Genomic DNA, 24,793 nt, shown 5'->3' with positions numbered 1-24,793 from the left:
TGGCCAGCCAGGTAACTGAAAGGCCAAGCTTCTAGATCACTGAAAGACGGTGTCTTAAGCTAATGAGATAGAGAGCAATAGAAGACACTCAATATCTTACTCTGGCCTCTTCATTTGCATGTGTGGGCTCACATACCACACACATGCATTACACACACACACACACACACACACACACACACACACACACACACTGTGAATAAGCTATCACAAAGCCAGCAACCATGTCATAGACTTTTTGATGATTTATCCACCAAACTCTTAAGAGAAAGAAGGACATATGAAAGAAAGAAGAACACATAGACATATATGCAAGATTTTGCCTCAAATTTTCCATTTTGGCCCTCTGTCTTGACATTCAAGTGAAGAAAATTTTTTTTTTGTTGCCAAAACAATTCTTACTAAGAATAAAAACACCATGGTTATCTAGAATGAAGTCGGATGCATAAGTGAAATCATGTCAGCACAAGCAGTGGTCTCTCTTTCCTCAAAAGAGGCTATCAGGAGTTCAGATCACAAACTGAGAGCTACCCCTTATTTACAACTCCTAGAACAGATAGGACCATCTTCAAACCTGTTACTCCAGACTCAGCTGTACATCATCATTGAGTTTCTTAACTAAATTGCTCAGCTATTCCGGGCCTACACTGTACTTAGATTTTTCTTTCAATACATTGATGTGATGATGGCTATCAAGTTGTATGTTTTTTATTTTAATTAGTTTATTAACATCTTCTTCTCTCATAAGTTACATCCTGACAGCAGTTCCCCCTCCCTCTACTCCTCCCAGTTCCCTGCCACCTCCTCTCTCTCCCAGATCTACTCCTCTATTTCCTTCACACACACACACACACACACACACACACACACACACACACACACACACACACACACAAAGAGCAAGCTTTGCAAGGATATCAGTCTAATATAACAAGTTACAGTAAGACTAGGCACATTCCCTCATATCAAGACTGGGCAAGGCAACCAAGTAGGAGAAAAGGATCCCTAAGGGAGGCAAAAGAGTCAGAGGCAGCCTGCTCTTCCACTGTTAGGAGTCCCACAAGAACACCATCCTACACAACCATATTCAGAGGAAGGACCTAGGTCAGACTGAGACAGACTCCCTGATTGTCACTCCAGTCTTTGTGAACCCATAGTGAGCCCTGGATAATTGATTCTGTGGACCATGTTCTCATGGTGTCCTTGACCCCTCTGGCACCTAAAAGCCTTTTTCCTCTTCTGCAGGATTCCCCAAGTTCTGCCTAATGTTTGGCTGTGGGTGTTTGCATCTGCTCCTGACAGTTGCTGGATGACGATTATCCTAGGCTCTGGTCTATGAGTATAGCAGAATATCATAATATCATTAGGAATCATTCCATTGATTTTTTTTTCAGTCGTGTTTGGTCTCTGGGCTATCCAGCCTCTAGGTCCTGGCCCTCCAGGCAGTGTCAGGCATGGGCTCCCTCTTGTGGCTTAGGTCTCAAGTCAGACCCAGTCATTGGTTGTTCTACTCCACCTTTACCCCAGCACATCTTGCAGACAGGACAGATTGTAGGGCAAAGGTTTTGTGCCTGGGTTGATGTCCCAATCTCTCCACTGGAAGCTTTCTCTGGTTACAAAAGATGGCCAGTTCAGGCTCCCGTATCCCTCATTGCTAGGAGTCTTCGCTAGGGTCACCTTGTAGATGAAGATTTTTATATTTTCACTTTAACATCTATGCTTTTAGCTGCACTACTCACATTAAGAAGGAAATAAAAATGGAACCTGCCTAAAAATTGTCAACAGATTAATGAATGAGGAAAATATGGTACAAATGCACAGTAGACTTTTATGCAACCATTTAAAGGGATAAAATAATGACATTTACAGAAAAACAGATGCAACCAGAAATGGCATCATTAAGAGAAATTTTTTAAAAAAAAGACCCAGAAAGAGAAACACTACATGATTTTTCACATATGCAGACCATTTGTTTGTTTGTTTATTGGTTAAATGTCTCCAAGGGGAAGGGCTTTTATTTCTTTACTTAATGTGATATCAATGTATTATTGGTAACACAGAATTAATCACTAGTGTATATAATCTGCACACTTATCTAAGCAATTACCTCAATCTTTCCTCTTTCTTCTCATCTGTTCAACAACACCTGTGTTTGTCATCAAGGAAGTTCACATATCAGGTCAGTCTCAAAAGGAATGTTCATTTCCTCACTTCTGACTTCTCTATAAATTTGCAACAAAACTAAATGAATAGTCTCATTTCTTCTTAATCTTCAATAAGGCATACATTTAAACTTACATATGTATATAGATAATATGTTTAGGTGTACATGCATTTTTGTACATGTATGCAGGTCATGAAACTAGAAAGGATCATGACAAGGAAGATATGTTGAAGGAGTTGGAAAACAGAGAGGCTAATAAAATATATGTAGTAACTTGGGACTAGCTGGGGGAAGAAAGCTAACCAGTGAGAGTGGGGAGGGGTGTTGTAGGGGAAGGCAGTGGAGGAACAAAGTATAATAACATAGATACCATATATAAACATGCCATGGTTAAATATATATTTTATATTCATCCCATTATTGATAAAAAACAGAAAGAGGAAGAGAGGGAGAGAGAAAGAGAGAGAGAGAGAGAGAGAGAGAGAGAGAGAGAGAGAGAGAGAGAGAGAGAGAAACTGGGATTCACAGAAGCCTCCTAGCTGAGGTCACACAGGACAGTGTCATCAGCGACCTGATTCTAGGCCACAATGTACCTCTATAATATGTTTCTGGTGGTTGCCTAATATTGCCAAACATCTTGGTATGAATTGATTCATCATTTGTGTATAGCTACTGCCTTCCTTTACAACATATGAAGGAGGAAACCTTACTAGCTAAAAAAAATAAATAATTTCATAATCTTGCTATCTCACTTGGTGTCAAGGCTTGTGAAGAAAGGACTCAATATCTTCTTTGGTACCACATGTACAGAGAGTGTCAAGCACTGTCTGTGTTTTTAGTTCTCATTCCATAGCATTACCGAAATGGAACATTGTGTTTCTGGTCTTGCACAATGCTTTTACTGTCACTGAATTTTAGATACTACAAATAGAAAAGATGTGAAGGGATGAAGAGAATTTTTAGCTTCAGTGCTGACAAAGAGGCCTTTGTGATTACAATCCATCTGTAAGTGTATCCTTGACAGTTACAGTGGAACTGTCATTTTGCTCTGATGATGTCAACAGGCACTTGGATTTCTGTAAAATGATCATTTCTGAGTTAAATGGGTTTCTCTTGACTGTGTTATCCCATCTCCCAAAGCAACAAAACCCAAAGAGCGCTGTTTGTGGCTTGACAACATCATTATGATGGATGTGCAATGAGGCTCTTATTTAGCAACTGAAAATTATTTAGTATGTTTACCACAGATGAGTTAAGCTGTTCAAATTCTAAAAGGAAAACATAAGAAAAAATAGAATCCCTTACCATGCATTCTTTAACCCACTGAGCCTAACGACTCTCAAGTGTAATTAGTACTCAGACACTGTGACTCCAGTCAAGCTCTGTTTATAAGAAGAAAGCTCATGCCTGACCCATGAGGGTACATTTATAGAAAATTATCTTACCAAGTCTAAAGACCTAAAAAATTGATCAGCATTTCTAATGAATCTCCTATTGATCAAAGCAATGTAATTTTGTATGACATAAAATATATAATTTCTATGTTAATTATAACTCAATTTAATTAACAGTAGTAAAATATGAGAGTCCTTATTAATTGTACCTTATCTTAATGAACAGCAGTTCTGATTACTAGTCATTTATCATAGGTACACTTTATATAATAGTAATGATAAACCTAATTGTGTAAACATGATGCATTAACTGCAACATTTTTGGTGTTTGTTTGTTTGTTTGTTTTTTGAGATAGGGTTGTATGTAGCCTAGGCTGGCCTCAAACTTGCTATATATCACAGGTGTCCTTGAGTTCATGATCTTCCTATCTTCACCATGAGTGATGGGACTGGAGGCATGTACCACCATGGGACACTCTGATTTTTGCACAGGTTCCATTTTGATTGATTGGTTCAGTTTTTTTTTTTTTAAAAAAAAAATCTCCTATCTTGGAAAATATTTGTTTGTCTACTTTTACTAGATCTTGAAGAGATTTTTATAACATATTTGATCATGTTCACCCCCAAATCCTCACAAATACCTTTTGCTTATCCACTCAACTTTGTTTTTATAACCCATCAAGTACAGTAGCATCTTCCAGCATTATTATGAAATCTAGACCATAGATAGAATGTTTCCAGATCAATACTAGCTTTATTTCTCCAGGTTTTATGTTTCAAATTTGATTTTTCTCGAGCAATAGAGTCTTAAGGTCAAGTTCCAGTTGGTAACCAATAGCATTGGCAATAGCCTGCAATGTTTGGGGGCCCATGGGGTCTATAGCCAAGAACCCCACAAAGAGATAACCCATTTCAAGCACTTAGCTTTTTATTTGTTATTCTGTGGTGCCTAGTAGGGGCATTGTCTGTCCATGATAGGGTAACTCCACTGTAACTATTTTTATATATGTGTTTAGGAAGTTTATACAATAGAAGGTGTGTGTATAACTTTTTCTAAAGGTCTTTACTGTTAGTTTTTCTCTCACCTGTTTACTTCTCTGTCCTGGCCTCCCATCTCACACCCTGTTTAACCCTTCCTGGTCTTGGCCTTGCCCAAGTTTTTTCTGTTGGCCCAGTGCAGAGTGCTGGTTTCCAAACTTATTCACACAACTTGCTTGCCAAAGTTCACATTTTCTTGTCTTTTATCCTGTGCTTTGTGTTCTCTCTCTCTCTCTCTCTCTCTCTCTCTCTCTCTCTCTCTCTCTCTCTCTCTCTCTCTCTCTCTCCCCTCTCCCCTCTCCCCTCCTCTCCTCTCCCTTTATCTCTTCCCTTCTCATCTTTCTCTAGACATGGACAAGAGAAATGAAGATTAATCATGATATAGCCTTAGAATTTCCTCTGCCAAACAAACTAGTTACTGCCTTTAACTTCAACCTCCTTTGATTTCTCAGAATGAGGACAGAATGAAGCCAGATTTTTGGCCAGAATATCACGTGTCCCTGGAGCCCAAGGCAGGGTCATTTCCCTCTGAAACCTCCGGATCCAGGTCTCCACTCTTTGTGTTTCTCTCAACATTCCCGTCTTCCAAGCTTCCACAAGAATGGCCCTTTTCTCTCTGCTCTGTGCTCCATGGCTTTGCTCACACAAAGTACACACTATTCCGCCTTCCTCCTAAAAGCCAGTTTCCAAAGGCCTAAGAAACACGTTGCCACATTTATGATAGAAAACATCCCAACTTCTCTGTAACAATTTTCTGGATTGGTCCCTCTTCTCATTGTGATCAAATGCTGGACAAAGGGAAATTCAGGAAGGAAGAATTGATTTTGGCTCGCAAAGCATGGTGTAGTGTGTCATGGTGGGAAAATCAGTGTCAGGAGCTTGAAATTGCTGGCCACGGTGCTTCCACAGTCAGGAAGGAGAGGATGAACACTGGAACTCAGCACATTTGTTCCTTTTTAGTCAGTCTGGCAATTGAGGTGGATCTTCCTACCTCAGATGACCTAAATGAGAAAATCCCCCACATATACACTCAGAGATTTCAAACTGTTCTATATCTTGTCAATTTGACAATCTCTATAATCTATCACATATGTCCTATTATTGGACTGGTCTTTTCTGATACTTTTCTCTTGAAAGATATATAGTAAAAGTTGAAGTAGGGTACCACACTAATAAAGGGCACACTATCACATCATATTAATGGTATATGTTATCAAGTTAGGTTATCTTCAGTGATATTCACTCTGATTTAATGTAAGTCCCTTTTAAAAAACACTTTTGAAGATTACATGATGTTTGAAAATGTTTCAAAAGTGAAGTTCAGTCAAAAACTTACCTGGCAAAATGCATCACTGTTTCTAAAGAAGTGGTATTTTAGGAACAGTGTTTTATTTGGTAACAGTGAGCATCAATAAAAAAGATAAAATTTGCTTATTTTTACATATCCGCTACTTTTTATAATTTAGATCTGAACTAATTTTATCCAGATTTTGAAAGGGTTTTTTTTTTTTGCTTTCTTTTTATTTATTCATGCATTTTGTTCACATTTGAAAGAGTTTTAAATGTGGTTTAATATAAATGCAATTTAAATTACCACAGGTAAGAAACTCACTGGGCATGGTGGGAATGGTTGTATAGCATAGCCTGAGATAACTACAGAGGCAAGAAATATTGAAAACTGTCAAACAAAACTTGCTGTGGAAATTTCTGTGAAAGGTTTTAAAAGAATACCTCCATCTTAAAACATAGTTATAATCTGTAAGACACATGCTGATAATAGTGATTAAAAAACAAAATGGAAATCACCAATTATGTACACATAATGTGATTCTAGCCTATCTGAACAAAATAGAGTCCTCACAAAACATTTGATAATTACAATTTGAATTTCCACCATCAGCTGCCTTCTATGTGGTCAAAATGATACAGGGGTCCAGTGAGACCTTTGCTAGCTGTGATAACAGGAAAACACAGCTCACATTTTCCCCATCCAGTCACTAGGGTAAGAATTAACATGGAGCTTCTCCTCCATAATTTCTGAGACGGTCACAATTAGGACTGTCAAAGTTTGAGGGGATTCTCCCATGAGTGTTCTCTGTACAAAAAGACTACAGCATCCCAAAAACTAAAGAAATCTCTTAAAAGTAAAATTCTTACACCGTCAGCTGCCTCTGATTTTTGACTCTTTATAGGTTTTCAGAACAATATCCATTCCAGACGCCCAGAGTTCCTAAGACTCTCAGGAGACATCAGAGACCTGAGACATTTCTCTGCCTGGAGGAGGGGATCTTCTTATCCTCAGTTCAGAGACTCCATTAGTGACACTTAAATACTTCTCAGAAGGGGAATCAAGAGTTGGAAGTCACTTCCCTTTGAGTTTAGAAATATTGATTGTGATTTTTAAAAGAGCCAAAAAATCATGATGACATTTCCTGAGCCACATACTTTGTTCTAATTAACAATACTTATAATAGCTTTGAATACAGTTCAAAGTAATGAGAATTTACCTGAATGCATAGAGCCACAGACTAAGGACCTGTGTGGTCAGTACTAGGGAAATTTTTTCAGTGTCTACAGTGGCATTTTATGAAGAAACTGGTAATGTTCTAAGTCCTTCTGGTTTTGTTGTTGGCAAAGAGAAGTTGTATATTTTGAACGTGAAGTTATCAAGGCTAGTGAGGGGTAAATTTGAGATTCAGATCTCATATTTTCCACTTCCAAACTTAATCTAAAGTAATAACATTAAGCCGCATGTTTATTACGTTAGAGAGACATGAAATGTTTTGTGTTTAAAAGGCTGAGAAACCATGGTAAACTAAAGTCTTTTCAAAATAATGTGATTAGTATAATTTAGTGACGGAAGTGTAGTTGACTCAGGTGATAAATTAAAACAGAGATTTGAGTTGAGTTCAGAGCAATAAAAGCTCCTTGCACACACACATTCTTCAGGTGACAAATGCTTTAGGTACGTGACACATCTTCTATCCCATATAAAACATTTGTTGACAGTGTGATTATTAACCTTATTTTTCTAATTAATAAATTGCAGTTTAAAGTGGTAACATCATCTACATAGAGCCATAGCTCAGAACTAGAGGGCCAAAACTGTGACCGTCAAATCAATGCTAGTCTTTGTCTGTGAGCTCTGACATGTTGTGAACTTCTAATTTAATGAATGTGGATGTCAGGGTAAACACAGACTGTTGTGAACTTTTTACCCATCTAATATTGTATAATATGTCTGTTCCAAAGATGAGTCTCATGATAGGTGATCCTACCTCAAGCAGTCACAGCCCTAAACACATATACATATGAGGAACACTAAATGAACTTATAGGGTTGCATTTATAAGTGTGTGTGTGTGTGTGTGTGTGTGTGTGTGTGTGTGTGTCTTTATGTCTGTGTAAATAATTAAAGAATTAAGAGGCCATGAATTTGAGAAGGCATCAGAAGGACATAAGAGGAGTTGAAGAAGAAAAGGAGTAAATGATGCAAATACAATACTTAAATATGAAATTCTCAACAATTAAATAAACAAGTGTTAAAAAAATAAAATAAGCTATAACTTTGCTTCTGAGGCTGATAAAAATGAATGTTTCTTTTCATTTCTTTGCTTTGGTAGGAAATTTTGTCATCTACTGCTGAAAGTTGGCAATTCAGCTTTCTAAAATAAATACTAGAAAGGCTAAATGTACTTCCTGGTTAGTTAACCACAGCAATGGTTCATCCTTGTCCTTGCTCATTGCTTAGCAACAGATTGTCTGAGGTTACATTAGAGCTGGCAGGCTTGAGGGATGATTGACTATGTAGAATACCCTGAGGAGAGCATTGCATGTCTCAAATGAATACAGAGAGAGAAAGATTCAAAAGTGGGCTTCCTGATGGCGATGAAATCATGTCAGTGGCACCAATGAGGATTAAAAAATAAAGAATTAAAATAAAAATTAACATGTTGAAAATCTTGCTTTGCTTTTTTGCTGTCTTGCAGCTGGAAGTATGCTAGGAAATCATGGGTATTTTTCACTTGTTCACTCTTTTATTTTGTCATTCTCTCATTTCCTTTTTGGTCACCTGTAGTCTTCCTTCTCTTCTCTAAACATTCTATCAACTATCTATCTATCTATCTATCTATCTATCTATCTATCTATCTATCTATCTATCTATCTATCTATCTTCCTCTTTCGTTCATTCCCTTCAAACTTTTTCCCTCATTCCAACTCTACTTTGCTCAATGATAAAATGATAGAGAGTTCTAAATATTGTCTTAATGACAATTACTATTACCATCCGTCTATACTGGTTATTTGTTATTTTTACCCATTCCAACTTTCAAATGGATAATTCAAGCTTCTATTTTGTGTGTTCTTCAAATAAAACAAAATTCAAAAACGTATCTTTAAAGCAAATGTCTTCTATTTTGACTAATGAAATGCCTCCACTAGTGTGTGCGTGCTCACATAAACATATATTTTATTTTTAAAATGGTTCTTGGGCCCGCAAGATCTTGCTTAGTGGGCAAGGGTTCAATTCCCAGGACCTACACAGTGGAGGGAGAGAACTGGCTCCTGCAAGTTTTCATCTAATCTTCACGATCCCCCCAACACACATTTATTTTAATTAGTTCTTAATGAAAAGTTCCCATTACCAAATTATAGTTCATAAAGGAAGGCATATTAGGTAGGCCCTTCCCATTTCAGAATCACCAGGTATGCTCAAGTATCTGTGTGTGTTTAAGTTACATAAGTAATTCCTGTATATGCTGTTGTCAAAAACCACAAAGGACGTGGGTTGACTATGATGTAAGTATGTTGTGGAAGCCATACTTAATTATTCCTTGATGACTGTTTAACATACATTTGAAAAATTAAAATTCCAGTATTGAGGGAAATACTTAGGAGATAAGACTCATTAATTCTAGACTAAAAATTCTTGCTTATATGTAAGGTAGATTAGCTGTGCACAGAAGCCCATCATGGAGAATTAATAAGGGTTACCAGGGCATCTGATATTGTGGAAAGACATACACCCCACTACCCAGTCACACCCTATAGTTGCAAATTTTTTGGCAATTTATCCCCAAATAGATTTAAGTGTTCTCAATAGATAACTTTGGAGAGATATGAAGCAGTCATTACTTTGAGGGTCCAATGCAGATGATGGGTGTTTTCTACACTAGAATCTTATTGGCTTCTTTGGCTCAAGTTAGATTTTCAGAATCTCCCCACAATTTATAGCTTATTTTGTTTCTTCTAATTAGTATTGTAAAATTAAAATAACCCGTGGTAGTTATCTCACAGAATATCTCATGCTTCTAGTCATTCCCTGCCTATGTTTTTCCTTTTCTTCACATGTGTTAGGACTATGCTGCCCTCTCATTTTCATTACCTTTAAACATCATTTTCTAATATTCTAACTTGAACAATAAAGAATTTATTTACTTAGGCAATCCTCCTTTTGCCATTTTCAAGTTCCCATCCATTTGAACTATATTTGTCTTAATTTTACTTGTTGAATTCATACTTTTCAATAGAACATGCCTGAACCTCTCTCTACTTCCACCTTGTGTCTATTCCCACTGTGTATTGGTTGTTTTTTCTATTGCTGTAATGAAACACTGTGACCAAGGAAACTTACAGATGAAAAGGTTTACTTGAGCTCAGATTTCCAAAGAGTAACAGTCCAGAGTTGTAGAGATACAGGGCAGAATGTAGCAAGCGTAGGTCCTGGACTAGAATGCTAAGAGCTCCTATCTTGAATTGAAAGCAGGAATCAAAGCATGACCTAGAACTGACAAGTCTTTAAACGCACAAAGTCCATTCCTACATGGCACACTTTATGCAGCTACAATGTCACATCTCCTAAACCTACCCAAACAATGTCACCAACTGGGAATCAAGTATTCTGATGCCCAAGATTGTGTAGGATGTTTATCATTCAAACCACCATAACCCGATATAAGATTGAGACATCACCTCTTCTGCTTATTCCCCCAGCTTATGTTCACTATCACATTATTTTTCCAATGGCAATATGGTATGTTCATATACACCTATCTGTTCAGTCACTACATTTACTTTTCCTATAAGCATTAGTAACTAACAAGGTGGCAAAATGATAAGCTGATACTCTTGTCACATTGTAAAATTATTTTCCACGTTTATAATTAATAAAGTGGTTTGACAAAGAGAAGGAAATAAAGTACTTATTTAAAATTTGTAACTTGAAGACTACATCAAGCTTCATTAGACCTTCTCCTCTTTAATTCCATTGACTGGTCAAACTCCATGCCACATTTTGATTTGCTCTCTGTTTGGACAACCATTATATTATGTAGTTAACATTTTTTAACAAAGCAAATTTCCTTCCTTTTATTCATACTATTTGCTAACCAATCTAATCTGGACTGTTTCTTGTATTCTAGTTTTTTTTTTAAGGTAGCCTCCCTGGAGTTGTGAGTAGCAATCTAGTCATCTTTGTTTTACATCTAGTATGCTATGAGTGAGTACATATCATGTTTGTCTTTCTGAGTCTGGGTTACCTCACTCAGGATGATCTTTTCTAGATCCATCCATTTGCCTGCATACCTCATGATGTCATTGTTTTTCCCTGCTGAGTAGTACTCCATTGTGTATATGTACCACATTTTATTTATCCATTCTTCAGTTGAAGGGTGTCTAGGTTGTTTCCAGGTTCTGGTTATTACAAGTACCATTTAAATCCAAATAATTTTTCAGAGAAAAATGAAATAAATTTGAGTCTCTTTATACCTCAAAAACTGTTATATTTGCTATCAGACTAGATGTGAGGCAGGTGGAAACAGAGATTCTCTCACTATGTTAGAGCAAAAAGGTGGTTGGGGGAATTTTTAATGGTAATCTGATGGCCATTTATGTACAGTTGTGCTCTGATTTCTGGAAGTTTTTAAACTTTCCAGTAATGTGTACTTAAAAGGCAACTGCACTTCTAACTTCTATTTCTGACATTGTTTATTAACAGTCTATTGGAAATTTATTTTTATAACCATGCCTTTAGTTATAAAGAACTGTATCTTTAGTGTTCTAGTTGCCTATTGTTTTATGTAGTAGATTTTCTGTCTCCTCAACCTTCTCAAGGAACACCAGTTTTATCTTTTTTAATATCTATAATATATGTACTTTTTTTCAACCAGATTTAAGTGTTTGGTACATTCACTTGGCTCTACAGCTTTCTGTTTGGTAGTAATGGAAAATCAATTTGTCATTTGTTGTCTAATTCCCATTGGGAAAAGAGTGGATTGCTTTTGGAGAAGGTTGCTTCTCTCTATGTGTAGATGTAGGTTTGTTCCCCCAAATAACTCATTGTTCAGAAGGAAGGGATGGCTTCAAGCTCTGTTTATATTCCTGGTATCCTGACACCTAGGCTGCATTTTAGCATATATGTGCAAAGGAGCCGTAATCAAGAGTCTCCCTCTCTCTGGACTCCACCCTGCTTCTAGCTTCCATGGAAGTGAACACCCTTGTAACTCAGTGTAACTCATTCTGAAATTGTTTTCCAGTTCAGTTTAGGAGTACATCACACTGCTTCACAGTTGAATAAAGAAGGGGTGATATCACAGGTTGTCGAGCAGACAGTTCTTGAGTTAACCAGCTTCTTTTCTTTTGTCCTTCCCACATGCCGACTCTCATCTCTCCTTTCCAATCATGTTCGTGCCTTCTGCTTCTATCTCCTTACCTCATCTGCACTATGCTTTTCAGACCCATGGACTCTAGGGGTTTCCCCCTCTTGTTCCCAGTAATTTCATGAAATTAACCTGTACACCATTCTTGTCACTCCATAGGCAATACAGACACTAAGAGATGATACCCTTATGAAAAAGGCCACTATTATTGATTAGAAGCTGGCATTGTATAACTAAAAATATTTATGAAGAAAAAACTGAAAGATGAATGAGTGGACAAACATAAGTGATACATAAATAAATAATAGGTATAGAGATACTAGGTAAATGAATTCTAGTGTTATTAAAAAAGAGTTCGGAGTTCAAAATGCCTCCGTAATTATTTAAACTTTTGAAAGTTCCAGGTACCAACATAACATACTTAGTTTTTCTTCTTGGGAATTGCCTAAACAGCCCTTTACTGTAAGATTAAGGATAAGTGGATGAAATAGTAATGAAATAAAAAACTATTAACTTTGTGTGTGTTATTGTAATTTCACTCTAAAGAATATATAATGATATTAATAATAAAAAGTGTGATAACCTTTTAGTTCAAAGTACCAGTTAAACTTGGTAGCAACAAATATTATTTTATTTGCTAAATAAAAATGAGATCAGAATGCTTTGTTTAAAAGTATGTGTCATTTTTAATATGAATATGGCATTTTATGGTATAACATATTTAAGACAAAAGTATAATTTAATCAACAAGACTTGTCTATTAATATAGCACATAATTGGCTTAGTAAGATTGCTCAAAGGGTAAAGCTGCTTGCCATCAAGCATGACAACCTGAGTTCAATCCTCTGGACCTACATGAGAGAGAAGGAGAAAACTTAGCCATAAAAGTTGATGCTCACCTCACACCATGTGAGGTACAACATGATTTTAATATTTTATTAAAGAAACACATACTCACTTAAGTAAATGTAATAAATCTTGTAAAAGAATAATTACTAATTGCAGACCAGGGATTGCTTTTATTAAACACATTACATACTGAAGGTACTTCTATACATTTACATTTCAGTTTAAAACATGTGTGAATGAAAATTGCAGTTCATCGGTTATCCATTATAAGCTGTTTATAAACTATTAATCTATGAAAGCACTCTTCAAAAGCTGTTCAGGTTTATTCTTATGTGTTCATTTTGTTACTTAATAAATTCTGACTTTAATATATGTATTGATTACAATTTTATTCAGTACAAAACATTTCAATAAACATCTTCATAACTGTTAGGAGGAATTTGACATTATTGGCTTTGGATAAATTCCTAGAAAGGAAAGCATTTGGCAATAAACATAAGCCAATATATTTAAAACTTTTGCTAGATCTGCAAAATATCTATACAAACAGTGGTGTACCTTATTTATTCATATTATTTAGACATTTCATCTCAAATATCATTATTTTATTAATTTTTTCATACATTAATAAATTATATTTGACTTCCCTTTAGTTTTTTTCTTCAACTACTTGTGATGTTTGACATAGATAACTTGAAATGTTGGCTAACTATATGTATATGTGTAGTCATGTCGTTCTTTGTTGAGTTTTGCATGTTGACATACTACTACATTAACCTTAATAAGGAAACATTTTCATCTGTCATTTTTATTATATTTTCTTTATTTTTTCTAAATGTCTTCCATTTTTGATATTATGTGGTTCTTACATACTTTTTCTCTGTCAATTATGTCTTTCATTTAACATTTTAAAGAGTTTTGGGGGACTGTAGTTATGGCTTAGTAATTAAGAGCAATAGGTACTCTTACAGAGGACCTGGGTTCCCTTCCCAGCACCCACATGGTGAGTCAACCATCTGTAACTCCAGTTCCAGGAGATCTGAGGTCACCGAATGCACACGGTGACTTTAAGAACAATGGGAAAGTTTAGACATCACAGGTCATGACATGTGTCTATTTACATGGAATTTTGACAAATAATTCTTGAGAGGGGAACAACAGACATCTCTGCCACCTATTTAGAATGCATATAATCATTAGTCATTTAATCATGCTCACCAAGAGCCCACTGAAACTGAAGAGTCTGGGCAACTCTGTCTGTATGTGTTCCACAAATGCTGTGGAATGTCTCAGGCATTAGTGGCAAATGTACTCATGAGCTTACTTATCAAATTTAATTAATATAAATTCAATAAAGCTACCAACATCTGGAATTACATCAGTAGGTTTGTGATGACAGTTCTACACACTGTATCAAAGAAACAGAGTCAACCCAGAGCTAGTACAGTTAATTAATTATCAAGATTTTCTTCACAAACAGTAATAATATTAGCTGCCTGTGGCCATTCTTCTTTACTCATGATTATGCAGTTTCATAATTCTGAGTGAATAAGCACAGATGTGTTATTTCCAAATATAACATTGCATGACTTTCAGTATATTCTATCTTGTGAAATTTGTCTCTGCTTCCACAACACTTTTCAGTTCTCCATTGTAGCAAGTAAATAGAGAAAGGGAAAAGACACAACCATTTATGTCAAAAATGTAGAACTTTGTGCCACACCCAGAACTTCTATTAACCTGTGATATCTCCTGACTTGTGCTTACACCTTTCTGTGTGTTTCTTTGTGAGAGTAGAAAAGATGCTGGAAGCTACTTATCCTAGTCATATTTGCCTTTATTACTGTGAAGCCAAGTCTATCTTTGGAGTGGATAGTGTGCCTTTTCCACACACAAGTTTGTTGAAGACAAAGCTCTATTTTCTCTTAATTCTCACAGGTATAAATATACGATATAATGAACTGTGCAGATTTAGTATTTGGTGAGCTACTTCCTGTAAGTAAAGAATTAGCAGACTAGAAAGGAAATGTGAAGTGTACCATGGCATGTCCCCTACCTCATAAACTATAAAAAGCATTCCTCACAAAAGCTGAGCTTGTTCCAGAAACCTTAAAACAAACTACATTCAAAAATACTTCTATTGTTTCTAAACTTCTTTGAAGAAACCTACAATTTCTTTATGTCCTTAATTAGTCATCCAACAGAATAAGGGAAGCTGGAAGCAGCTGTAGTAACAGATGAGCCACACCTCACCTCCACATCTCTCTGCATATTGAAGATTTCATTTTTGCTTCTGTCACCTTAGGGCATTTTTTTTTTTTTTTTTTTTTTTTTTTTTTTTTTTTTTTTTTTTTTTTTTTGAGACAGGGTTTCTCTGTGTAGCTTTGCGCCTTTCCTGGAACTCACTTGGTAGCCCAGGCTGGCCTCGAACTCACAGAGATCCGCCTGGCTCTGCCTCCCGAGTGCTGGGATTAAAGGCGTGCGCCCGGCGCCTTAGGGCATTGTTATTCATCCAGCTCACTTGCAATGTGCCCAGCTGCCTGAGAAGGAAAGTAATCCACTTTGTCCTAATCGAAGCTTATTAGTTATTCCAAGGGAATTGGACAAATCCAGGAAAAAAAAATCGTTTCAACAACCTCTTTCTGCATTTATATACCTATTATGGTCATTGCTACAATTCACGTGCAGTTTATAATGGACTTTGGGGGGGAAAAGCAGAATATAGCAACTCTTCTTAATTTACCCTCTAAGTGATGAAGTCCCTTAAGACACAATCTGCCAAGTTAGTTGTTGTTATTGTTTTAGTTTATTTTCACTTTTTCAGGCAAGATTTGCAGTGTAGCCCAGGCTGGTCTTGAACTTAAGATTTTCTGCCTTTGACTCTGGAGTTCTGGCTTTATAGTGACGGGCCTCCATGCTGAGCACAGTGAGAAGAATTCTGATTCCTGGTATGAATAACAAAATCCAAGGTTTATGTTACTATTGAAGCCTTGAGAAAAGCACACTTTATGATCAAAGTAAACATTTCTAAACATATCCTGTACATTTCACTTTTCACCTTAAAATACAGAGATGTTCTCTGGAAACAGTCACATTCAATAATTCAACATCAACACCAGTGCCAGAGAAAAGGCCTGTTTTCTTTTTAAATAACTTTGACTATACCTGGCAATAGTGTTATTTCATTTGACCAGCATTAGACAACTTCACTGATTGCTTTAATATATTATATAGTATATATATATATACAGATGAAAAATAAAGCGGGTTTAAAACATTTTCCCCTGGAAATTATAATTTTTATTTCACTTTAGAGTTGTGATTGTTAGATTCAAATATTTTAACAAAGAAGCAATATGTATTTCTTGCCCAGCAGGGTTACTTCATAGTTTGAATTTATATACACATTACCTCTTATACTTGAATCTATTGTTTATTTGTTTGGATTTGAAATTCAGAGACAAAGCCTTTGTGCATGAAAGGAAAGTATTCTACTAATCCATTATATTTCTTTTTGCTGTAACTGCTTTCTGACAAGAAGCAAGCTTCAAGGAAAAGAGAGTCTAATTTGACTCACTGTTTAAGGGTGCAGTCCACCATGGCAGACAAGTCATGGAAGCATGACCTTGAAGCAGCTGGTCACATTCTGTCCATAATTAGGAAGCACAGTGTAGTGAATGCTTGGGTTCAGTTAGCTTTCTTCTTTTGATGAAGTTCAAGATCCCAGACAAAGAAATCATGCTGCCTACATACAAGGAAGTTTTTCCTATTTCAGTTAATCTGATCTAGATACTCCTTCACAGTCATATCTATAGACTAACCCAATTTATACATACACACACACACACACACACACACACACACACACACACACACACACACACACACAGACCCCACATATAATCCCTCATAGTTCTGTCCAGGGTCCTGTCTCCAAGGCAGCTGTAGATCCCATCAGGTTGGCTATCAATAACAATCACATTCACCAAACACACCTCTAAGCTGGAGTTTTTTGACATTAATTTTTAAATTGTCTTCCAGAGAAGCCATGTAGTTATGTTTTCACTTCTTTATTTTTACCCAGGCCTCTTAGGTAAGGAGCTAAAGGGGAAATAAAATATACAGGATGAAAAGATGGCGATGCTGCCTCCCCCAGGACCACAGAGCTTTGTCTACTTTACAAAACAGTCTCTTGCCCTCATTGAACAACGCATTTCTGAAGAAAAAGCCAAGGAACATAAAGATGAAAAGAAAGAAGATGATGAAGAAGGTCCCAAGCCCAGCAGTGACTTGGAAGCTGGTAAACAGCTGCCCTTCATCTATGGAGACATTCCCCCTGGAATGGTGTCGGAGCCCCTGGAGGACCTGGACCCATACTATGCAGACAAGAAAGTAAGTTATTGAGACTTCAATGGTAGGGTTCTCTTGACTTCATTCCATACAAAGATACATGAAACTTAATGACTTCATTCGTCTTATACTAAATACAAATTAGGATGTTGAGACTATGTACTTTTTTCTAGTATTTCATTAAAACTGGTAGTAGCATTAGCATGCTTATTTGATTTGATTTGAATATTTTTTAACATAATCAATAGGAAGTCTTCCTTTTTAGGTATGACACGGTGAACACATCACCTGTAATTTTATAGTTATGGCTATAATTTCTTTACACTTATTTGATATGTAGAGTGCAAGGATGAATTCTCAACTTTGTGGGAGTCAATTCTCTACTTCCACTATGTGAGGCCTAGGGATCAACTAAAGTCATCATCAGGTTTAGTAGAAAATGCCTCTACCCACTGAGCCATCTTGCCAGCTATTCATGGTAATATTTAATTCCTGTGTGTGTATTTTTAAATTCCATTAATTTTGTTTTACCACAAATGAATAATAATAGCATAAATTATTATCCGTTAATAGGCTGTTTGTTTTCTAATGAGAGGCAGAAAGGGATTGGATCCAGGCAAAAGGGAAGTGGGGGGGAACTGGGAGGAGTAGGAGGCAGAATGACGGTAATCAGCATATATGATGTTAGGGAAAATCAGTCTTCAATAATAGGAAAAAATTTAGAACACCAAAGTCATTTTTTTTTTATTTCAAAAGCAATGTAACTTGATCTTGCTAAGACTGTAAAAGCATAGTGGTTTTTATGTTAGTTTTGACTCTGTTCTTTGCCTTTTTTGACACAATTCCTCACTATGCATTTGTAGAAGGCACAGATTGTTGAGACAATACTTACCTCAAAAAGGAAAAATAGATTTCCCATACAAAAGTACAGACATAGAAGCTTATCTCCCCAATTTGGTGAAAAAGATCTATTGTTGGAAGCCTGTTTATAAACACATATAAATCTCAGTAAACAAGACAACAGAAGAAAAATATCACTGCCTTCTAGATAACACAAGAATTTTGCCTTCTAAGTGCAGAAAATGAAAATATGATTTAAACTTAGTCTTGGATTGTTCTATTATTTTGTAGTTATCATTTGTCAATTTGTTTAACTAAATGCAAAATTTATGGGAGATGTCACTTACCTTGCACTGGCTGAAACAAAACATGTTTGTTTGTTTTTTTATACTTTTATTGATTCTTTGTGGATTTTATAAATTGCATTCTGATCATACTTATCTCCCTATCTACTCCCCAAATCAAAAACAAATTTGAAAGAAAAACCAAAAACCAAGGGAAAAAAACAAAAACAAAAAAAAGAAGAATCTTGTTGTAGAAGCTGTAGTGTGGCCCACTGAGTCACACAGTGTACCATTTAGTCCACTCATCTTTACTTGCAAGTGTTCATTGACATGAGTCACTGGTCTGTCTCGAGGGAAACAAAACATTTTAAAAAATTTTTTATTTTAAATTTTTAAATGAAATTTTAAAAAGGAATTTGGCTAATTAACTCCAAGATGGTTTATTTTCAGTAAAGGAAGAATTGAGCTATCTACATGTATATATTATTTTTCAAAATTTCAATGAATGTTAGCAAACACATTTTTTAGTTTTTGAGCATTACAGTTACACAACTAAAATATGAGAATAAAGTGACTGATTGGAAGGATGTTCCCCAGCTGGGCAGATAGCTCCATCATCAAAGTACTTGCACTGCAAGGAGGACCTGAGTTCCAACCCAGAACCCACATTAAAAAGAAAAGTGGGCATTATGGCTTATATCCCTAGCCCTGAGAAGTCAGAGATAGATGTGCCCTTGGAGCCCACTGACCAGCCAGCCTAGCAAAATCTTAGAGTAGAGGCCAGTCAGAGACTCTGTCTCATAAAAACTAGGTCTATTATACCTGAGAAATACACTTGAGTTGTCCTCTGCTCTCACATGCATATGTACACATTTATATGTACATCAAAACCCTTAGGTAAATGCATGCATGTACACACACACACACACACACACACACACACACACACACACACACACATACACAAACACCAAGGAAAGAAAGGATACATCCAACTCTGACATGCCTTACTTGTAAAAAAAAATGTAATCCATTTTGTATTAACCATGACAATTCTCTATAACTCTCAAGGTGTTGTGGTAGAATTCAGAAATAGTTTCTGCCCAATGGTAAAATCTGTATAATAGAAGAGAGAAAAGTTATATTTAAAATTAATTTCGGTTATGACAAGTGATTGCAATCATTGAAGGGCTCTGACAAAGGAAAGACTTAATATCTTGGAAGTTCCCTCAAAGTGTTCACCTCACTCCCCATGGCCTGTGTGTGGCTGAGAATAACTCTAATTGTTCTCCAACACATCCTCACAAACACATTTACATCATGAGACTTTTTTTCTGGCAACTTTATTTTGGGGTTAATCAGCATGAACTTTGTAGACAACGATGTATTGTTACAATTTTTAAAAATTGGGCATGCATCCCAAGATTAGATAGATAGATAAATATAGATACAGATATAGATATATACTTGCATATAGCTCAATTCTTCATTTATTGAAAAGAAGCAGCCTTGTAATTCATTGGCCAAAGTGACTGACACCTGCTTCCATGCATTGGAACTGCTTGTAAAGTCCCACAGCAGCTTTTCTTCTGTCCTGCACTATGATATGGAGGAATGAACTGCTCACAACAATATGCTGGTTGGAAATGTTGGGGGCACAGCTTCATCCTGTTTCTTTTTCCTCTTGCAGACTTTTATAGTATTGAACAAAGGGAAAGCAATCTTCCGTTTCAACGCCACACCTGCTTTGTACATGCTGTCCCCCTTCAGTCCTCTAAGAAGAATATCTATTAAGATTTTAGTGCATTCATATCCTTTCCAAAGCCTAGCTTAAGTGGGATACTGGGTTTGCTCCTGTATTCAGACCTAGATATGGGCTCTTCTGCACCTTGAGAGAGCTTTATAGATTCCAATGTAAGTTATTCTCAAAAGAGAATGAGAGGGTGGTCTTGTTAGTATTTTAGAATATGTTAATTTTATTCAAAGCACCAAAAAAAATAATCTATGCATCCATCTTGATTATTTTCTAAAGAAAAGTTGTTTGCATTTCAATCAATGTCATCATCACCTCTTCCTTTTGTGGTGTCCCACATTCCTTGACTGGCAGCTACCTTATTCAGCATGCTAATCATGTGCACAATTCTGACCAACTGTATATTCATGACCATGAGCAACCCTCCAGACTGGACCAAAAATGTAGAGTAAGTGTGCATTAGTATATTTTAAAGTAGAGTTAAATGACCGTTTTCATGCTTTCTTTTTCCTAACAGAAGTTGAGAAGCTAAATGAATCTATAAAACAATGTAGTTAATCTTCTCGTGCATACAATTTTGAGTTCTTTCTTTCTTTTGTGTTAACTCACTAGGAATATGTTTGAATCATTATATACTACCGTGTTTCTGAAGAGTGAACTTATCATGTCCCCCTTCATGTTCATAAACACGATACAAATCTCATGTTAGTGACTATATTGTTCTTAGTCACTCTGTTGGGACTGTCTAGTCAGATCTAATACCTATGTTCTCAGTCTTTTCAGTATTTGTGTCTTCTGTGAGTGTCTCTGATAAGGACACTTTAAGAGTTTCTGGAAGTCACTTGTGTAGTATGTTCTGTGAGGTGGGATGATCCATTCATCAGCAGCTTCCAGGAGATGCCTTCCTTTGATTAATCAGGGATAATAAATGTAAAGATTTTAATGAGATGTTATTCATTTCACAACTAACATTTCAATGGATTCTTTACTTCAGATACACTTTTACTGGGATATATACTTTTGAATCACTCATAAAAATCCTTGCAAGAGGCTTTTGTGTGGGAGAATTCACCTTCCTCCGTGACCCTTGGAACTGGCTGGATTTTATAGTCATTGTTTTTGCGTAAGTACTCTTAATTTTTTTAAATGGAAATTTTATGGTGTCAGAATAGTATTCCAGTAAAAACAACTTTTGGAGACTGATTGTTCTTGCATACAATAACTATATTTAAAGGTAAATGGACTTGTATAAAAACTACTTATTCACATATTTTTTCAGAAAGTGTTTTCCACCCAAAACATGTTTAATGTAAAGATTATCTTTCTTCCTGCTCTGAACTTGAATTGGCATGTATTATATGAGTAGGCATACAATGTTAATTAGGTACACACTTTTCTTGAGATTTTGTTTAAAAGCTAATATTTGTGTGAGAAGCACTCATAATGCTCACTAAAGACCTCTGATAGTAAGCACAGTACCTGTATTCATGAGCTAGTAAGTCTATTAAAACAAAAAGTTAAATATTCTTGCCGGGCGTTGGTGGCGCACGCCTTTAATCCCAGCACTCGGGAGGCAGAGCAAGGCGGATCTCTGTGAGTTCGAGGCCAGCCTGGGCTACCAAGTGAGCTCCAGGAAAGGAGCAAAGCTACACAGAGAAACCCTGTCTCAAAAAAACCAAAAAAAAAAAAAAATATTCTTAACAGAGTTGTCATCACACACTGTTCCTATCATTAATGTACTATACAGCTATTGCATATACACCATAGTCTACTTTAAGTATGATTTTCAGTTATTCATATCTTTTTGCAAATGCATTTGTCAGAAATCTTTTTTTAAAATCTCAACCCTATATAATTTCCTCTATTATCTTGGATTATAAAAGTAATCAAAGTCTACCTGAGACCTTTTGACAATTCAGAAGGGTCTTAGATTTCTAGTCTCAGATTCCCTCATCCCTGCCCACCTCCTTACTCATCAGGTTTCCTCCAATAGAGAAGCTGTAGCTCTGTTGTCTCCTATGGATAAGAAAATGGAAATATGGGTACTCTTCTCATGGCTCCCCATTCTCTGTTGTTATAATTCATGTATCACGAAGTTCATCATTTTTAAGTATGCAATTCAGTGTTTTCTAGTATACTTGCAAATTGCACAGCCATCACTACTATCTAAATTGAGAATATTTTATTCACTCCAAAAAGAAATCTGTCACTGATTATGAGTCTCCTCTTAATACAGACTCTTGGAAATACCACATTGCTTTTACTCTATGGAAACCTCTAATGCTGGACATTCCAATTGAAAGAAATTTGCTGTGTTTGACTTCTTTTACTTAGTATAGTGCTTTCAATATTTTGTAGGAGATTAAAACTCTGTATTACTATACTAAGCCAATAACATTTGACTATTTAAGCATATGAACCACATTAAAATACAATACTTGTACTTTTGTCAAATAATTCAAATCATATACATTAGGTTAAATTAGGATAGGAAAAGACTTGCCAAACTACATATAGAAAATACTTTGAGTAACAGCACGGGTAAGTATTAAGACTCTACCTAGATTCTGAATAACTCTGATTTAATTCTACAGGTATTTAACAGAATTTGTAAACCTAGGCAATGTTTCAGCTCTTCGAACTTTCAGAGTCTTGAGAGCTTTGAAAACTATTTCTGTTATCCCAGGTAAGATTGGTGTGGAGCATTAGGCCACTCAACTCCAGCTGTTTGGGAGTTTTCTTTGTCTGTGTGTGTGTTGTCACTGTGTTTGTGTATAAACTCCCCTATTACAGATATGTGACAGAGTTTGTGGACCTGGGCAATGTCTCAGCGTTGAGAACGTTCAGAGTTCTCCGAGCATTGAAAACAATATCAGTCATTCCAGGTGAGAGTGGGGTTAAACACAGGGGCTGATTTTGATCTTTTGGAGAAAAGAATTTCTTTTTGTAATTCAAACCCAATTGCATTTCTTCTGTTTTTGTATTGCAATCTTTATTAAAAAGTCAGCCCTTGAGTTTAACCAGCTGCATGGGTCTTGGAGAAGGCAGATGACCACTTGGCTCACATCTCCACTTGAAATTTTTCCTCCTGCCAAAGGTCTAATTTTCCACTTTTTCAGGAAGGAAAATTTCAACTAAGCAGAACTTCATGTAATTAAGAAGATAAGAAATATAAGCATGTGGGCATTGCATGACACTGTTTTATCTCTTTTAACAAACTGTTTCTTACTTGAAAATTGGTTCAGTAGACGTTGTCATTGTGTGCTTCTATTCAGTTTCTTACATCTTTAGTTTCATTATGTAGAGGTGGTTTGTTTGACCAACGTTTACTGAATTAGCAGTTACAAAAATTATATTTGTAAGTGTGGCTATGGTTTCAGCAACCACCACACTTAACTAATGAATCTGGTGATTCTTTGGGAATATTTTATTAGTTTTAACCACTTGTGGTAGTTCATAGAAGCAAATTGTGCAGATCCACACTTTTGAACCAGAAGACTTCTCTGGTTTCAATTATTAAAGACCATTGATTTGACATAATGCATGCATTTCTAGTAAGGCTTGTGTTTTGATTTGTTTCTCACCCAGAGCCTTTATGTCCTTGTGAATGTACTTTTCCCCCTACATTTTAAGGCCTGAAGACCATCGTGGGGGCCCTGATCCAGTCGGTGAAGAAGCTGTCTGACGTCATGATCCTCACTGTGTTCTGTCTCAGTGTCTTTGCATTAATTGGACTCCAGCTGTTCATGGGCAACCTAAAGCATAAATGTTTCAGGAAGGAACTTGAAGAGAATGAAACGTTAGAAAGCATCATGGATACCATTGAGAGTGAAGAAGAAATGAAAAGTAAGAATGCCCTTGTAGTTACTGTCAAGTAGAAATTACACCAAAAGCTCAACTCTCCTCTAACAGTGCATGGGTGCCTGAATTTTAATTATTTTGAAGGTATTGTCAGTATATGAACTGTTATCATGTTAGAAGTGACAGTATAAGTCTCTCTTTTCCTTCGCTTTCTAGTGATTCTGTGTGTGGGAAGCTGGGTTAGTTCCATAACAAATTTCTATAAGATGAAGATTCAAGTTGCTAGGGAATAATAATAACTCACATAGACTATTGCATTTATGTGTGTAACATGGATTTTACTCTAGTGTCACTTATATTAACTATATAATGTAATATGAATACAATTCTATTTTGTATTTAGATTATACTTAGAACTATAATTTCTTATAGCTAAATTAATGGTAACAGTGTTAGAACTATCACTATTAAGATATTTGTTGATAATATTTATGTAGGTTTTATCCAGCAAAACAACTTAGTTTAATCAACACCATTCTTATAAATAATGATAAATTTGCCAGGCTTTGTAGCTATTCCTGACAGTACCCTTTTATGATTGAAGGCTTCAGCAAAGACTAATTCAGAGGAGTCTCCCCAAAAGTACATGATGATCTGCACATA

The 24,793-nt window shown here is 36.1% G+C and overlaps 1 protein-coding gene and 1 long non-coding RNA gene across 6 annotated transcripts in view; one reads left to right on the top strand and one right to left on the bottom strand.

Annotated features, from left to right (window-relative positions):
* Positions 1-24,793, top strand: part of Scn9a (sodium voltage-gated channel alpha subunit 9) — a 145,086-nt gene that overhangs the window by 44,372 nt on the left and 75,921 nt on the right. Inside the window, exons 2-7 of the mRNA XM_028867387.2 lie at positions 17,187-17,494; positions 20,267-20,385; positions 20,688-20,777; positions 21,324-21,452; positions 22,924-23,015; positions 23,963-24,175. Of these exons, the coding sequence (XP_028723220.1) occupies positions 17,237-17,494; positions 20,267-20,385; positions 20,688-20,777; positions 21,324-21,452; positions 22,924-23,015; positions 23,963-24,175 (901 nt within the window). The 5' untranslated portion in view covers positions 17,187-17,236. The remainder of the gene's footprint in view (positions 1-17,186; positions 17,495-20,266; positions 20,386-20,687; positions 20,778-21,323; positions 21,453-22,923; positions 23,016-23,962; positions 24,176-24,793) is intronic.
* The window catches only part of LOC119087842, a 139,794-nt gene continuing 130,542 nt past the window's right edge, over positions 15,542-24,793 (bottom strand). For 3 of the 5 annotated variants that reach the window (XR_005091330.1, XR_005091329.1, XR_005091331.1), the window contains 3 exons: positions 19,588-19,692; positions 16,680-16,847; positions 15,542-16,047 (listed from right to left, as the gene is read on the bottom strand). This is a non-coding gene — a long non-coding RNA (uncharacterized LOC119087842). Of the gene's footprint in view, positions 16,048-16,679; positions 16,848-19,587; positions 19,693-23,913; positions 24,085-24,793 lie in introns of all 5 variants that reach the window. The other 2 variants (XR_005091327.1, XR_005091328.1) reach the window with 1 other exon arrangement.

Source organism: Peromyscus leucopus, chromosome 4 (assembly GCF_004664715.2).
Source record: "Peromyscus leucopus breed LL Stock chromosome 4, UCI_PerLeu_2.1, whole genome shotgun sequence".
Lineage (NCBI taxonomy): Eukaryota > Metazoa > Chordata > Mammalia > Rodentia > Cricetidae > Peromyscus > Peromyscus leucopus.
Note: the sequence above shows the minus strand (reverse complement) of the source record. Positions and strands in the feature narration are given on the sequence as shown.